This window comes from Poromitra crassiceps (assembly GCF_964638095.1).
Source record: "Poromitra crassiceps genome assembly, chromosome: 16".
In the NCBI taxonomy this organism is placed as follows: Eukaryota; Metazoa; Chordata; class Actinopteri; order Beryciformes; family Melamphaidae; genus Poromitra; species Poromitra crassiceps.
In genome coordinates this window covers 11,339,723-11,357,622 of record NC_139645.1, presented here as the reverse complement: position 1 = coordinate 11,357,622, position 17,900 = coordinate 11,339,723, and the positions used below count along the sequence as shown (strand labels likewise).

Genomic DNA, 17,900 nt, shown 5'->3' with positions numbered 1-17,900 from the left:
AACTCTGGATCAGTCAGGAGGGAGAAGAGCTTCAAGGGCTGGATGATGCTGATATCACCAAGTTCTCATTCACTGCTGTTCGTTTGAAGAGTGAAGATGAGGAAGAGAAACCTCAGTCCTCACAGCTTCATCAAAGCCAAACTGAGGAGAACAGAGTGGCAGAGCCTCTAGCCAGCAGCTCAGCTGAAATAGAAATACAAATAGAAGCTGATGGAGAGGACTGTGGAGTATCAGAACCAGCCAGGAACTTGTATAAAGCGAGTAATTCACAACCAAGTGATGACAAGACTTCAGACTCTTCTGAGACTGAAGACAGTGAGGATGAATGGATGGAAACTAGTGAACCTCAGTCAGGTTCACTAGAAAAACGGAAAAACAGTGAAGTTCTTAGGAAGAAACACAGCTGCTCAGTTTGTGATCAAATATTTCGTAATGAATCAAACTTGAAGAGACACATGATAGTCCACACAGGTGAGAAACAATTTATTTGCTCAGTCTGTGGTAAATGTTTTGGTCGTAAAGCAAACTTGAAGATACACATGATAATCCACACAGGAGATAAACAATTTATTTGCTCAGTCTGTGGTAAAGGTTTTGGTCGTAAAGGACACTTGAAGGAACACATGATAGTCCACACAGGAGATAAACAATTTATTTGCTCAGTCTGTGGTAAAGGTTTTGGCCATAAAGGAGCCTTGAAGAAACACATGATAGTCCACACAGGAGATAAACAATTTAGTTGCTCAGTCTGTGGTAAAGGTTTTGGTCGTAATGACAGCTTGAAGGAACACATGATAGTCCACACAGGAGATAAACAATTTATTTGCTCAGTCTGTGGTAAAGGTTTTACTCGTAATGACAGCTTGAAGGAACACATGATAGTCCACACAGGAGATAAACAATTTATTTGCTCAGTCTGTGGTAAAGGTTTTGGTCGTAAAGGAAACTTGAAGGAACACATGATAATCCACACAGGAGATAAACAATTTATTTGCTCAGTCTGTGGTAAAGGTTTTGGTCGTAAAGAACACTTGAAGACACACATGAGTACACACGGGAGATAAACAATTTAATTGCTCAGTCTGTGGTAAAGGTTTTGGTCATAAAGGAGCCTTGAAGACACACATGACAGTCCACACAGGAGTCGATGAACAATTTAATTGCTCAGTCTGTGGTAAAGGTTTTGGTCATAAATCAAACTTGAAGTTACACATGGAAATCCACACAGGAGAGTAAACATTTAATTCAGGGTTCCCACGACCATGGAAAACCTGGAAAAGTCATGGAATGAGTAAAATCCATGAAAGTTTAGGAACAGTCATGAAATGTTGTGTGTAATGCAATTGTTGGAGAAATCTTTCATATAATGTAACAACAGCTAATGTATTCTCTGTAGCTGTTGACATGAGGTAGCTCTAATATCTGTCAACTTTAGTGCTTATTGTAATTTTTAATATGATTTTCCTGTTTTAGTTCAATAGCTTATATGATGCAGTGACACTAAAACACCATAGCAGCTGTGTCCTAATTGTCCTAGGTAATAAGTTCTGGTATTGATTCAGAGGCACCGCCTCACATTACATGGAAATTATATTATCGATTCCTGAAAGTCATGGAAAAGTTTTGAAATTGTATCCATGAAAATGTGTGGGAACTCTGTTAATAGGGCTGGGGCGCGTGACATAAGCGTGGATGAGCTGCGCTTGCCAGTGCAATGCATTGTGGTCCAGTATTGACATGACGGCTAGGCTAGTAGTTTTGTGAACACCGCGACGACAAACACACATCAACGCACATGGATTAAAGTTCTCAGTCGCTAGACGGATTTCAGTCAATTGGAGTCCGATATGAAATGTGAAAAGTATGTATATGTTGGACCCTATAGCGTACTGATTCAGCCTGGAACACCATGCATCATTACTGGCTGTTTTGGAACTTTAGAGTGAAATGAGTGTGATTATGTACACACTGTCTGCCTTTTTTACATGAAAACCTTTGGAAAATGACCAAAAGATCAGTTAAACGTTAGCATGTCTCGTTTTCTTATGTGGACAGGCAGCCACACCAAACTCCATTCATGTGGCAACTAAATGTGGCCCTGCCTATGGGTAAATTGAATACCGCCAGAACATAATTTACAAACCTTAAACGAATCGTTAGATGCCACTCTCCAACTCGGCATACATACTGTATTATCTCCCAAGAAGCACTTTGTGAATGTAAAATCTCATGTTTGGAACTGGTTCGCTCTGCTGCTGTACTACAACTGCCCTCCACTGTGTGTTTTGCGGGTAGAGCACTGTGGGAATCACCGGAAAAACATTTTAATTTGGAATGTGTGCTTCTTATTGGACTATGATTGTGTATGCCAAATTAATGTTCTCTGATGTTTCACATAATCAGTATTCCTTAATATTACCATTCAGCTCAATTGGATTTAACGATTTTTTTTTACCACTGTGTTATGTGTTAATGTAGTGTCTGCTATTGATAATAAAGTCTCCACATAATGTTTACTCAGTGTCACTAAGTCTTGTTTTCAATATGCCTCATACTTATTCTGAGAAATGCAGTTGAAGTGACCCTTGGAAACAACCTACAACTGTGTATGTTATGCCTGTTTTAATGGGCTATAATACACAATAGAGGGCCAATACAAAATGTTGCTTTAACTATTAATTATGAATCAGAAGAAGTGACTTTGAGATTCTTTCTGCTTTACAATGGCTTTCATGTTAAATGAGTGTGGCTTCATTAAGCAGGACAGACGGACACCATCTTCTTGTCACAGACATGTAAATGCATGCACACTTCAGAGGCTCCCTGAAATGTGTCCTCCACTTTTGACCCGTCCTGGCTCGTCCTTCCTCCATGGGTCAGGCCAGGAGTGGTGGGCAGCCTGCAGCGCCCGGGGGACCTACTTCCTGTAGTCATTGCTGGTCAGGCAATGATCTTCTTAAGCTTGTTCAATCCTGTTTATTGATAGTGCTTAGCTAGACTTAGCTAGACATATTCTCTGTCAAGCCGTCTGAGACTGTGAGACACGTTTGTGAATTAGGGCTATACAAATCAACTTGATTTGACTTGATTTCTTGCAAGTCTTTAATGGGGGTTCTACATGGAAGAAACCCTAGGTAAGCACGGGGAGAACACATTCCAAACAGAAAGGCCCCTTTCATGACAGAGCCCATCTGGTGGAATCAAAATCAGCTTTATTGGCCAAGTATGTTTACCTTTGCCTGGATTTTTCCAGTTAGGCTCCAGAACCCTGGCGAATTCCGCGTCCTAACTCAACCCCAACCCCCCATCCCGACTCCTAGTCAGACCCGAGTCAAACCCAGGTAACAGTCACAAATGCCTGCCTACAATACATCCTCTGTTTTGGGAACATTTTTTGGTTGCAGTAACATATTGGTCCACTGCGTGGCGCTCCGAGAGGGGGTAAGAGGAAGACAAAAAACATGTGAAGAAAATAAACAAATTGTTGGAAAGAGAGGAAGAGAGGGATGATGCTATTAATGCTCCCTTCACATTAGAGGAAATGAAAAGGGCTATATGGAAATCAGGAATAACTTCACCAGGGAAAGATCAAATATGCTATATCATGTTGAAGCATTTGTCAGATGCTGCATTAGAGCTCATATTACAATTGTATAACAAGGTTTGTCAGTAAGGAAAGTTACCACATAGTTGGAAACAAGCAGTTATTGTTCCCATTAGGAAACCAGGAAAAGATCCCACTAATGCATCCAACTATAGGCCAATTGCTTTAACATCCCACATGTGTCAAATGATGGAGCGTATGATTACAGAAAGACTGTCATATTATCTGGAAGTAAGGGATCTTAGATCAAGTCATCAAAGTGGATTCAGTCTAAAAAGGTATTAAATGTGTTTAGTGGGAACAGAGTGGGGAGCTGATAGGACTGCTTTGCAAACTATAGGTTTAATAAGATCAGCTCTGGATTATGGGTGTGTAGCATATGTTAAGAAAACTTGGATGTTATACAAGCACAAGTGTTAAGGATATGTAGTGGGGCCTTTAAGACAACATCTGTGCCAGCGTTGCAGGTAGATATGGGGGAAATGCCGTTGGAGTTAAGAAGACAGCAACTTATGATGACATATTGGGTTAATTTACAAGGGCATAATATTCATCGTGCAAAGTGTGTTATTGAGCCGTGCTGGGAACATGGGGAAGAGATCACAAAAAGCTTTGGTTGGGTTGCAGAAGAGAAGGCTAGATAAATGGCCATACTGGATAGGAGCTACTCTCCAACTGTTGTTCTGCCAGCTATTCCTCCTTGGTTGTTGCCACAGTCAGAAATAGACCTTAGCCTTCTTGAAGCAGTAAGAGATGATGGTAAGTTAGACTACTAGAGTGTCAGTTCATACATCAGAACAAAGTACTATAGCTATTTGCAAATGTATACAGATGGTTCTAAAGACCCAGAGACAGGTAGGTCAGCTGCAGCTATAGTAATTCCTGAGTTTGATATTGAGTGTGGGAAGAGACTGACTGATGATGTAACTGTGTTTGCATGTGAAATGATGGCAATGGTTCTTGCTTTGCAATGGGTGGAGGAGGTGAGGCCAGAGAGAGTGCTCATTGCATCAGACTCTTGTGCTGCATTAATGAGCTTACAGTGTTGTCACTCTAGGTGTAGAGAAGATGTATGAAGTGTTGCAGTCATTATTTAGAATTCACCAAATGTGTCTAACTCTATGTTTTGTGTGGGTCCCTGCCCATATTGGAATTGATGGGAATAAAGCAGCAAAAAGTAAATGAAGGTATCTTTAAAAAAATAAACCATTAGCTGGGAGTGGAGAGTCTGGAGGTCGAAATAGGAAAGAGGAAATAGTTAGGACAAGAGTAAGGAATGGTCATACTGCTTTAAACAGGTCCCTATTTTTGATTGGGAAACATAATAATGGGAGATGTGAGTATTGTGGACAGGAAGAGACAGTAGATCACGTGTTATTATATTGTCAGAAGTATGTGTCAGAAAGAGATGTGTTAAAAAACGAACTCAGAGAGATTGGACAGGAACATAATGTAATAGTAAGGAAATCTTCAGGGGATAAGTGTTGGATGCTCCTTCTGGAGTATTTAATATCAACAAGATTAATAAATAGAATTGGAAGAATGTATTGTAGTTAATTGGTTCCTTATTATTTAATTATGATTAGTGTGTTTATTGTTTGAAAGGAATTAATTGTTGGTGTCCATAGAATCACAAAGATAGATTTTAGTCCACACTCCAGATCAGTAGGTGGCGGTAATGCACCAGAAAGTTGTTTGCCAACCGCCATTAAACGCAAAGGAAGAAGAAGAAGAAGTGTGGTCTGGTCAGTGGGACGTGTGTTGGTTGAAGCTCCGTTCGTTAGCAGTAGCATATTATTCTTCCGGTTACACACTTTCAGAAGTTTAATTTACAAACAGAAGACTCATATGTGCGAGTGATATTATCACGAATATAAAGTGGAGCCGGGGCTCCGTTAACTTAGATGAAGAAGAAGCTCCTCATGGACTCGGATGAATAGTTTAGCTGTGAAGCTAACGTTAGCTGTGAAGCTATTGGAGCTTTGAAGGATAAAGTTATTAAGTCACTGTGTGAAAATGAAAATGTCTAAAGTCCAGAAGCTGCGAGGTGGTGAAGCAGCGCCTAACTGCTGCTGTTGAAGAGGAAGTTACTCGTTCACAAGAGGAGATCGATCGACAACGAAAACTGCTGGACGCTTTACATTACATTAGTGTTTGCTAGTTGCTACGTTATCAACACAAACTCTCCATCTGATCATGGAGGCGTTTGCAGCGGAATAGAAAATGGATTACAGAATGGACAATGTGTGGAATGGGCTACATGCACAACTCCACTACTTCCTGAAATTAGTACAGCTTCTTTATTTCCTGTCATCACTATTGGATGAACTGATTAATGTCAGGTGTGCTGCAGTCACAACAATGATCAGGCACACCTGGTTCATCAGTTCATCCAATAGTGTAGGACAGGAAATAAAGAAGCTGGAATTCAACCATGAGAAAGAGGTAACGCTTTTACCAATAATACATTTCTGTCACGTTGAACTATTTAAACCGTGTAAAATTAACGTTAGCTGTTAGCTTAGCCAGGAGCTAATGAAACTCCCTTGCCAGCCAACGTAACGCTAGCTATGTTTCTCGCTAACAGCTAAGTTGTTGGTGCAGTTGATGTTATGCTACATAACTTTATGGGAGCGTAACGTTAATTAACACGACATGGACATTATATTTTCTTTCGTTGTTTTGTTAGCTAACGTACGTTATAGTGCAGGCAAAAACCGTCGTTTTGAACGAATTGTTTGTCCCCCTGTCCGTCCATGCAGTGAGGTGATCGCAGCCGAGTCTGTGGCATGCTTGAATAAAGGTCTGTACCACCTGAAAGACATATGGGAGGAAATCGGAATCCCAGAGGACCAGAGGCTACAGAGGACCAATACTGTGAAGAACCACATTAAGGTGAAACATCTCAATGTTAGAACAGATCCTCCTACTGCTTCGCCTCTATAACGTTACACCTGTACGTCTGCGGTCTGCATCTTCTGCTGCTTTTTTACTCGTTTGCGTCAGGGACAGGGGTTTGCAAAGCATTAACGTTAGCCTGGTATCCATGCCTCTATGAATCGCAGTTTTCATCACTATTGGAACCAGAGTGCTGAAAACTGTGATTCATAGCGGCTGGATTGGATACCAGACTAGGTTTGCATCGCTTCTATTTAGGTTCGATGGTTATTTCTTAATGTAACTGTTCTGCCATTGAACAAGTTTCAGCCTAGAATGAATATGTTACCAATGGAGTGAGTTTTACACAGGTCTGTGAGAGCGAGAGAGATGAATGGGGGAGGGACTTTCTACAAGAACACAACCCTTGAGTGAAACTTAGGCGATTAGGCGAACTAAGGTGATTCAAAGCCCTATGAGGAAACTCAGAAGCCACATGCAAGTTGTTTTGCATGACAAGTTCAGATTGCCCTAAAAAAGCAGTTTTTCAAACTTGTTCAATTCCTCTCTTTGTTTTGTCTGTTGTGTCATCCTTCTGAATGTACTGATCTGATTTCTACCAGAGCTTACTGGATATGATGATTGCAGAAGAGGAATCTCTGAAGAAGAGGCTTATAAGTAGCATTCAGGCATGCCGCAAAGAAATGGAGAAACTCTGCCTGGAACTTCAGCTGCCCATGTTTGAGGTAACTGCAACTGGAACGGTTTCAGTGCTAATGTAATGTACATTGACAAATAACCTGTTTCTATTAACATACTTACTGCTAGAAACTGTTGATGAACGGCTAATAGCTCAACTTATTAGCTTATGTCTTAGATACTTTTTCTGATTATCCACAATTTAGAGTTCACTCAATGTTTTGAACAACTTGGGTATAACTGAAGTTTGTTAACAAACTATCCCAGTCACTAAAGTTATTGGCTGTAGACTAACTGCCTCGGAACTGGCATGAGAAACGCCACATCTTGAAAATTTACAGTTTCTTGTTTTGTTGTTTCTCTTCTGTAAATCCAGGAGGAGCACAGTATCAGCATGCTGCAGCGAGAGAAGGACATCCGCACACGAGTGGAGCTTCTGATGAAAGAGAAGACCCAACGGATGCAGCACCTGAAGGCGCTGTTGGAGCAGGACCAGGACCTTTGTGACATCTTGTGCTCCACGTCGTATGTCATCTCTCCGGACTCTGTCCCTTCGCTGGAACAGCTGGAAAACTTCCGCCAGCACATCGACAGCAAGACTGCAGAGAAGGTGGGAGCCGGTTGTAGAACAACCATCCTTGCAGAGGTCAAAGAGGCAGAGGTCAAAGAGAAAACAGTCATCTCTAAAAAGTGTACCACAACCACCAGGGCTACCCACAACCCTAAAACAGCCCCAACAGCAGCTGCAGAGGGAGTCCCTCTCAAGAGGCAGGATAGGTTTAAGAAGAGCACCAGGGCACGCCCATCCCTTAGGCTGCAAAAAGACATCCCCCGTCTGCCCCGAGCCCGTCGGGCCGTGGTAAGCCCAGCCATTAGGCTGCATTTGGAGGCCCACAACCAGAGCTTGGCAGAGACCCCAAAAGACAAGCCCAGCCCGACCCTACGCTGTTGGTCCCAGCCATGGCAATCCCATAGGCTAGCATTAGAGGCCCTGGGTTCGGTACAATGTTCGATATATAGCCTAGTGAAATATTAGAACATTACAATGCTGTTAACCACTACATGTCGCTCTGGTCAAAGGCTAAACTAATCAAATTAGAAGCCATGGACAGACGTGTAATTGATCACGGCGTATGACGAGTGTAATGTGCTCACTAACTGGTGCCACCCTCTGCTGTGTTGGTGCTACAGCTGGAGGAACGCAAGGCAGAGAATGAGCCGGTGTGTGAGAGTCGGCGAGAGAGGATACAGCAGCTGTGGGACAGACTGCAGGAGGAGAGAGAGGCCTTTTTTGAAGACATGGTCGCATCCAAGAAGAAGGACCTGGAGGTGGTAAGTGAAACCTGACCCCCCCCCCCCCCCCCCCCCCAAGTGTCCTGTATAACTTCAATTTAATTCTATGTATTATTCCTGGCTGCCATTGCTGTGGTTGCTATTTGTAGCTCCATGTACTCATTCTACTCCCTCCATCAGTTAGAAACAGAGGTCCAGCGCCTGGAGGAGCTCAAACTGCTGAACATTCGCAACGTTATCCACGCCATCCGCTCCGAGATAGCTGTGCTTTGGGAAAAGTGCTTCTTCAGCACTGACCAGCGGCAGGCTTTCCTGCCATATTTTAGCGGTGGGTTCAATAGTTTTGATATTTTGGCCATGATCTTAACTCATTGAGTGCCAATGACGACGCCTGTCGTCAAAGTAATTAGTAACGTAGAGTGCCAAAGACGATAGCTGTCGTCAATTGCCTTTTTTGACGGTGGGACGTGGATCAAAGCCTTATGTATGTCCTGTACAAATATTGTAGCTATTGAAGCTGTATAACCTATTTTACGGACTCATCAGGTGGCGACAGTGCTCTCCAGATTAGAGAAATGTCCGGAATACAGCCTGAAAAAGCCCCCTTATCAAAGAGAAACCGCTCATGCTGCACCCCAGAGCCATGTAGATTGCTCTGGCTGCAGCTGACGGTGCCTGCGAAACAGCAGTCAATCCGCTCCCACAACTGAGCTCCTCTGCCTGTCTGTCTGCATAGTTTCTTCACACGATTAGCCGCCAGAAAGGCAGCACCCGACGCCGAAGTGCCAAACCTTTCCCTGCAGTCCGGGTTGGCATTTCCTTGTCGCGCTGCCTGGGAGGCGGCGCACAAAAAGCACTCCGAAAATAGACGCTGGGTGCGTGAAGCTGTGTGTTACTAGTGTGGGGAGGAGTTTGCAGCTGAGGCGGGGGAGAGGGGGGTGGGGCACGCACCCGCAGGGCAGCACACAACTACGCCACGTCACTACATCAGAAAATATTAGCTAGAGTCAGTGAATGTGCTTGAAATGCTGCATTTCACAAAAGGCTGAATATCTCAGCTTCTAGATGGAAATGCCTGTTTTTGCTGTTTTTGACCTATCTTCTCCGGCTGATAACTAAAGAACGGAAAATGGTATCAATAAACTTTTTTTTGCTGATGATACAATAGAGTCTCCTTGTTCTTTTTGCGTGTTCGGTGTTTACATAGTAATATCACACAATATTCTGTGGGCCTCGAGAAATCACTGAAAACGCTCTGAAACTCTGGCACTGGGAGCGTCCGTTCTCCAAAAGTGGCTGGCACTCAATGAGTTAATGTATTAAATGCATGTATTAAAAAAAAAAAAAAAAAAATAGGCTAAAACCGTTATTTCAGAGGATTTTACTGAGGAGCTGTTGGAGCGGCATGATGCTGAGATCCAGCATCTGAAGCAGCATTATGAAGAGCACAAGGAGCTTTTTGAAGGGGTTCACCAGTGGGAGGACAGCTGGAGACTCTTCCAGGAGCTGGAGGTGAGCACTCTTTCCAGCAGAAAAGGAAGCTTTTCCCCAACACCAAGTCAAGGCGAGACCTGTCCTGAGCTTACCCAATCCACATGAAGTTGCAGTGGTAATAGAGCCAATTCAGTTAGACAGTACAGTTATACAGTACATGGTATAGTATAACTGTTATACTGCCATCTTCAATCTCATTTAATTGCCTCTAGTATTAACATAATATGCAAATGGAGTGAAGTTGAAAAACAGGAGACAGGGCATGCGTCAGTGTGCTCATTGAGTCACCATCATTGCTTAAATGACTGCATGTTAGGAAAAAGTGTTTAACTAAGGTCTGGTTGCCTTTCTCATTCCCAGAAAAAATCCACAGATCCCACAAGATTCACCAACAGAGGAAGGAATCTTCTCAAAGAGGAGAAACAAAGGTCTGACCTGCAGAAAAGCTTGCCCAAGGTTAGATGCGATGGCCATCTATCTATTTTATTTATTTTCATTAATTAGTTAAAAATATATCTAATAATAACACATTAATTGTATGTATGTTTTGTTTTAGCTTGAGAAGAAACTGAAAGCGCAGATCGATGCCTGGGAGAGTGAGCAGGGACGGGAGTTTCTGGTGCACGGTCAGATGTTTCTGCAGTACGTGGAGGAGCAGTGGGGGCTGCATCGCATGGAGAAAGAACAGGAGAAACTAGATAGGGTAAGCAGCATGTTGTTCTGTATTATTAAACTAGATAGGGTAAGCAGCATGTTGTTCTGTTTGATTTAATTGATCCTTTATTTAACCAGGGTAATCACATTGAGATTTCCATCTGTTTTTCAAGACAACTGTTCATCAAGAAGGAAACCTAGGTACTTAGAAGATGACACCACCTCTATCATCTTGTTTTGCAGTGTAGTAATTTGAGGCATAGTAGCACACTGGAAATTGGATTTTGAAAAAAAAGCGGATTTAGAAAAAAAAGCATCTTCAAACTGGGTATGTATGTTTTCTGAGACGTGATGCAGCCTCTCTTTTTTTCTACACATCCCAACAGCACCTCAAGAAGAGCAGACAGATGGAGGAGGACATGCTGTATGGGACAACGGTACGGACACCCACCAAACACAGATTCCTCGGCACTCCCACGGCCAATAAATCAAGAAAGGTTTGCAATCACACTTCCTCTCTTCTTAACATAAACCCAAAGTATGGCTTACGTTTCTGCTAATAATCTTTTTTTTTTGTCTGCCTAAAAATGCCAGAGTACGCAAGCACTAAATCCTCCCTCTATCCTCTATCCATCTTTTACCAGCTTAACGCCACCTCCACCATCTCTAGTGCCAACTCTAACAGCACCGTGCGCTCAGGCTACGGTGGAGCCGTCTTTCGCTCGCCTGTGTCCCGCCCCCCACTCTCAGCAAATAAGGTTTGTTTTCTTTTCTGTCCTTCAGCCACATTCTGCATCTACTGAATGTAAACGAGTAACAACGTTGTCCTCCCCAAAAATGATGCAGGCCAGGCACGCCTTCAGCCAATATGCATCCTAATTAGATGCATCTTAATGAGATGCACCATTAGTTCAAGACCACCTTGTCCAGAACGGAAAAGACTTTTGAAATGATAATTGACTTCAGAACCAAACAATCGGTTAAAGGGACAGCTCACCCTGAAATACAAAATACAAAATTTTCCTCTCACCTGTAGTGCTATTTATCCATCTATATCGTTTTGGGATAGTTGCCTGAGTTTTGGAGATATCAGCCTCAGAGATGTCTGCCTTCTCTTGAATACAATGGAACTGGATGGCACTCGGCTTGTCGTGCTCGAAGCACCAAAAAAATACACTTGGAAAAACTCTACAGCATTGTCTCTTTCCAGAAATCATGACCCGGTTACTCAAGATAATGCACAGACTTTGTTGTGAGCAGTTTCATGTAGGAATTATTTTCTTTTGCAGTCTCATGTAGGAACTAGCTAGCAGCTAGCGAGTGTAGTTCGGTCAAAAGAAAATGGTTCCTCCATGAAACTGCTCATAACGAGGTTGGTGGATTATCTTGAGTAACGGGGTCATGATTACTGGAAAGAGACATTGCTGTTGAGTTTTTCAAATATTTCTTTGGCACTTTGTGCACCACAAGCCGAGTGCCATCCAGTTCCATTGTATTGGAGAAAAGGCAGAAACTCTGTGGCCGATATCGCCAAAACTCAGGCAACTAACACAAAACGATATAGATGGATAAATAGCACTACAGGTGAGAGGGAAAGTATGTATTTTGGATTTTAGGGTGAGCTGTTACTTTAAAGCACCGATCCTCATCAACAGCCAACCGATTAGCATAAACAAATTCTTTGGAACATACATCAGCAATAAGCTGAAATGGGACTTCAACGCTAACCATCAAATGAAAAAAAGCCCAACAGAGATTCTACTTCCTTAGAAAACTCAAAATCCTTTCTACACGGCCAGTATCTTAAAATATCCTGTTATCAATTACTGTCTGGTATAAACGGACCGGATTATCACCAGAGCATCAAAGATCACAGTGTGCAAACTTCAAATGTTCTGAAGAGGATGAGTCAGTTGCAGTTGTCATCAATGTCTCATTTCCGCCTGTGTCTCCTCTGCTGTGTGTTTTCAGGCTCCAGCAGCACGGACGCCGGCACGCAGTAAACCCCCACACGCAGTACTTCTGCAGGGCTGCAACAAGGAGAACCACCCCACCAAGGCTTCCCCTCTGACCGGTGCGTTGCTGACCCTTGGTAGTCCACAGCGTCCCTCCAGCATAACCTCTGTTGCCAGCACATATTCATAGTTTGTTGTAATTTTTTTTTAACTTTATATTTTTTATTTGCATTTTCTGATTCATGCACATCAGCACACAGTTGGGATTAAAGTGTTTTTTTATTTTCAAACTTAGACAAGAAAATAACAATACATTACATTCAACAGGCATTCCCCAATCCCTCCCCCCACCCCTCCCTCACCACAGTTCACGGTCAATATAATAGTTGTTTCCAACCATATGGCTGGAAGCCCTGCAATACAGAGTCAAACAAGAAAACAATACAAATTACATAATGTGAGTGACTTTGCGTTGAGAGTAGTAGTTGGGTATACATATTACAGCTAGAGTGTGCTACATCAATTCTGGATCGATCAGTTGCAGATTAATGGTGTCCATATAGCTAATGTACGGTTGCCCATCAGCACACAGTTGAAGTATACTGTAGAGGTTTTTGATTTCACTATACAAAGTGCTAATGATATAAATTCATGTATTAGGAGTTGATCAGCACTGCATCTGTTCAGTCAAGGTGTGTTTGGAATTTTAACACCTGCTGTGATGCTGACTAATGCTATTTAACTAAACTGCATGCTATCTCAGGGTTGCCACAGGTCTGGAAAAGTGCTTGAATTAAAAAGAAAAAAAGGGTAATAATTTGTCTTTGGTGCTTGAAAATCTATCATTTGATATTACAAAAGAGGGGGTATGCCCGAACCCCCAGTGGAATGCCGGATCCGAGTGGTTCTCCCGGGTGTCACAGCACTAATGAGGGTTTCCAAATTCCAATCATGGAAGTTGGAAACCCTCATTAGTGTTTTGCTTACACCTGTGTTTACCCTGCCTTTTCGACACAAAATGGCCCCCGTGAGAAGGGTCTATTAGTAATTCTAGTTTTGTCCCCCTGTCTGTCATTCACTGTTTGTTGAGGTTATAGTGCTTTTAATCTGAAAAAAATCATTACATGTAAAACAGTTTAACTATACTTATCTTAGTTTTAGATGTAAGACTAAATTACAGCTGTCAATTTAAATGTAACATCTTCTCTACTGTTGGTGGCATTGACTGTTGGTGGTAACTTCCTTGCTGTGGAGCACCATTGCTGCATGAATAGAGAAAACACTGCATCATGTCCAGATATTTCCAGCTGAGAGGGTCGAGTGATGTTGAGTGAAGTGTGTTTGATTCGATGTGCTGTGCTGCAGGAGTGGCAGGCTGCAGGGGTGGAGCAGCTGAGGCTGAGCACGGTGGACCTGACCGGGGTTCCCAGCCTGGAGAACCTCCACAGAGGGGTGGAGTTCGCCCTGCGCCTCAGGGAGGAGGGCTCCAGTGTGTACGTGCACTGTAAAGCCGGGCGCTCCCGCAGCGCCACGCTGGCTGCTGCCTACCTCATCCGGGTCAGTCGACATCAGCCTTCACTGTGTTGACGCCACCATATAGAGAGGCAACGTGAAACGTCACTTCCTGCTTCAGCACTGTACCAGAGATTTTCATCCGCCATTTATTTTCCCATAGACATTTCGTAAAATGCTTATAAAAAATAGTTTTACTTGGTCAAACCAAATGGTTCAGATATATTTAGAAACAGGAGAGACGGCATAAGTCGGATCAAAACATAAAAAACTGCGGATTGAAAGAACATTTTTCGATGTTGTTTTTTTAAGTTTTGGTCTTAATATATCTTATATTGATCTTAATAAATATAGCTGGACCGTTTGGTTTGAACAAGTAAAACTATTTTTATAAGCATTTTACGAAATGTCTATGGGAAAATAAATGGCGGGTGAAAATCTCTGGTACAGTGCTGTAGCAGGAAGTAGGCGACTCCAACATACAAACACAGGGTATCTGCGGGGTCTTGAAAAGTATTAAAAGTTGATCAATCTATTTAGGGAAAATTAAGGCCCTTAAAAAGTATTAAAAAGTCTTGATCACCATTTGAGAGATATTCAATGTTGTAGCTATTGGGGAGCATATTATATCGTCTCATATCCATCGCAGACCCCTAAATTGAATCGATGTTGTATCATGGCAGACTTTGTGTTATCAGCAGCAAATTATCGTATAATTGTCGAAAGAATCTAATATAATGTCGTATCGCGATCAAACTTGTGATTTACATCCCTATCACTGATGTGACAAAAGTAGCTTCAAAGTCTTAAAATCTTTACCATTTACCAATATGTATCCATGCAAAGGTTGTGGATTGTTACTTTAAGGCGTACAAAAGTGCAGATGCATTTGAGTATTTCACTTCAGGGTGGGTGAAACTATCCAAAAATCCCTCATCTTCATAAGAAAAAGGTGTTCCTGATTACTGAGCCAAAGAGATGACGTTACGTTTATAGACTATTGTGTCATCTCTCTTTATGAGCGGGCAAAAGCAGAAATCCCCCCCTCCATCCTCCTGACACCAATATTACAACCGATGACGCAACATAACGGACCGTTTCATTGGTACTCGGTGAATAAATACAGTGCATTATTTAATGAAATGGCTCTGATAGGCGCTTTCTCTCGCTACCTGAGTGTTCGGGTTAGGAGTCAACATGACGCGGATAGATATTCAGGGATGGGGGGGGTTTGGCTGTGCGTTTGTCTGTCTGTTAAGTCTGCCTGTCAGTCAGTGTGATTTTGACCTTGTGTTTTTCCATTGACAGCTCCACTGCTGGACTCCAGAAGAAGCCTGTCAGATGTTGGCGTCTGTTCGGCCGCACATATTGGTACGCTCCGCTCAGCTGCAGATGCTGAGGAGATACCACCAGCAAGTCTGTGGAGGGGAGTCGAGCTGAGAGTCCATAGGGAAGAGGCCTGGCGCAGCGCCTTGGTATAATATACCAAACTCCAGTATAGAATAGAATATTTTTACAGGAGCTGTGAAGACTGGACAAAGAGCATTACAAATTACTTCTTCACCTGGTCAGCTAAATCTCAACATCGTAACATACACATATTTGAGAATAAAGCCCCCAAAATTGCATTGTTTTTCTCAGAGTTTTATCATCAAAATCCTGTTAGTTTTACTTTCTGGAAAGGTGTGTATTTTAGTGGTTAGCCTACTTCATGGTGTGCCAGGAGACGAGCATACAAATTCAAACCAATAGCCTCAAAGATGTTTTTTAAGAAGCAAGACCCCATCAGAGTAACATTTTCCTGTGACTTCAATAATAAACACGCTCCACTTGACAGCGTTGTTGGATTGCAGCGGCACAAGAAGAGCACATTTTAGTGCAGCCTTTACAGTTTACATTTTTTATATACTGGAACATGTTTCATATGATGCCTCACTACTTCAAGTACTACTACTGACAATCCATGTTTAAGTAAAAAATAAACTTGTGAAAAATAAATATCGTAAGTATGATAGTGTTTGATTGTAGCCTGATATCAGAATGAACCAACTTGTTAGACTCTCATTTCCTTATTTAGAAGCAGCCAACTTGGTGGAGTGGGCAGATCTGGACCCAGGCAAGTTTGACTGTGCACTGCTCTGTATTCAGAACCTCTAACCACCTTAACCCAGAATCTAATTGTCATAAGTACATGTATGAGGATTTTGTCTTGCTAATATGATGTTGAGGCAGGACAACACAAGTTACATTGTGAAAAAGTGCAGTCTTACTGTAAAAGGAAATGCATTTGATTTGGTTATTGTCTGCAGAGGCTGACAACCATAGATATATATAAAGGCTAGATGGCTTAAGGCGGAGTCAGCAGCGTCGTTGAACGGCCGTCATCTTGCTACAGTGCCTTTCTGGTACGTTCTATGGTAGCTGGTGACCTGCACAGACAAAAATACTCATAACTTGCTGAAATCTTGACGGATTTACAAACGGTTTGGTTTATTACAAGCATATTCCGTTCCCGAGATAGACCAAAAAAAAAAAAAAAAACACTAAAAACACTATTTTTTTGATGAGCTCCAAATTACACCAAAATTAAACCGAAGCATCTATGCCATGAGAGGGATTCAGGCACAAAGTTTCATGCAGTTTCATCCATTTCCCTAGGAGTTATGATCATATGATGTTGCCATACTAACCCAACAACAGATGCTCATAACTCCTAGTAGCTCCCTGTAGCAAGATGGCCGCCATGCAACGACGTCGCTCTCCATTGGCCGGCAGCGCGGGTAAGCTATCTAGCCTTTATATATATCTATGCTGACAACTATTGACTTTTAGCAGGAGGCGGACCCTTCTCGACTGCTCGGCTTTCTTCAGTGCCGCAAGGCACGCTGGGTATTGTGTTAACCCCGCTAGCTGGGCGCTTCTCGCTCATGTATAGTTAGCATTAGCATATTATTTTCCTGGTTATACACTTTCAGAAGTTTAATTTACAAACAAGACTCATATGTGCGAGTGATATTATCACGAATATAAAGTGGAGCAGGGGCTCCGTTAACTTGGATGAAGAAGAAGCTCCTCGTGGACTCGGATGAATAGTTTAGCTGTGAAGCTAACGTTAGCTGTGAAGCTATTGGAGCTTTGAAGGATACAGTTTGTCAGTATTAAAGTCACTGTGTGAAAATGAAAATATCTAAAGTCCAGAAGCTGAGAGCCGTGGTGAAGCAGCGCCTAACTGCTGATGTTGAAGAGGAAGTTACTCGTTCACAAGAGGAGATCGACCAACAACGAAAACTGCTGGACGCTGTGCAGTTACACAGAGAAGCCTTGCCTCCAGACCCCCAGCAGCTGTTGGTCTTTGTGGAGGGGGTTCCTGCTGAGCGGCAGGAGTGGAGCCCCAGTCTGCACCAGGAGGAACCAGAGCCCCCACACATTAAAGAGGACCAGGAGGACCCAGAGCCCACACACATTAAAGAGGAGCAGGAGGACCCAGAGCCCCCACACATTAAAGAGGAACAGGAGGAACTCTGGATCAGTCAGGAGGGAGGAGAAGAGCTTCAAGGGCTGGATGATGCTGATATCACCAAGTTCTCATTCACTGCTGTTTGTTTGAAGAGTGAAGATGAGGAAGAGAAACCTCAGTCCTCACAGCTTCATCAAAGCCAAACTGAGGAGAACAGAGTGGCAGAGCCTCTAGCCAGCAGCTCAGCTGAAATAGAAATACAAATAGAAGCTGATGGAGAGGACTGTGGAGTATCAGAACCAGCCAGGAACTTGTATAAAGCGAGTAATTCACAACCACACACAGGAGATAAACA

General features: G+C 42.7%; 1 protein-coding gene across 3 annotated transcripts; it reads left to right on the top strand.

The window, feature by feature from the left end:
- Positions 1 to 5,913: 5,913 nt before the first annotated feature.
- Positions 5,914 to 15,515, top strand: LOC310791261 (protein regulator of cytokinesis 1-like; the record flags this gene model as incomplete). 3 transcript variants are annotated; one of them, XM_083652944.1, is made up of 14 exons in its annotated part: positions 5,914 to 6,049; positions 6,367 to 6,499; positions 7,105 to 7,227; positions 7,557 to 7,790; positions 8,372 to 8,512; positions 8,654 to 8,801; positions 9,849 to 9,985; positions 10,328 to 10,423; positions 10,524 to 10,670; positions 11,008 to 11,118; positions 11,266 to 11,379; positions 12,593 to 12,695; positions 13,942 to 14,133; positions 15,397 to 15,515. In XM_083652944.1, the coding sequence occupies exons 1-13, from the start codon at positions 6,039 to 6,041 to the stop codon at positions 14,082 to 14,084; spliced, it is 1,641 nt and encodes a 546-aa protein (XP_083509070.1). In that variant the 5' UTR covers positions 5,914 to 6,038. The 3 variants fall into 3 exon arrangements, with proteins under 3 accessions (XP_083509070.1, XP_083509072.1, XP_083509071.1); XM_083652946.1 differs by lacking the exon at positions 11,266 to 11,379; XM_083652945.1 differs by lacking the exons at positions 13,942 to 14,133; positions 15,397 to 15,515 and having other exon boundaries at positions 12,593 to 12,766.
- Positions 15,516 to 17,900: the final 2,385 nt, after the last annotated feature.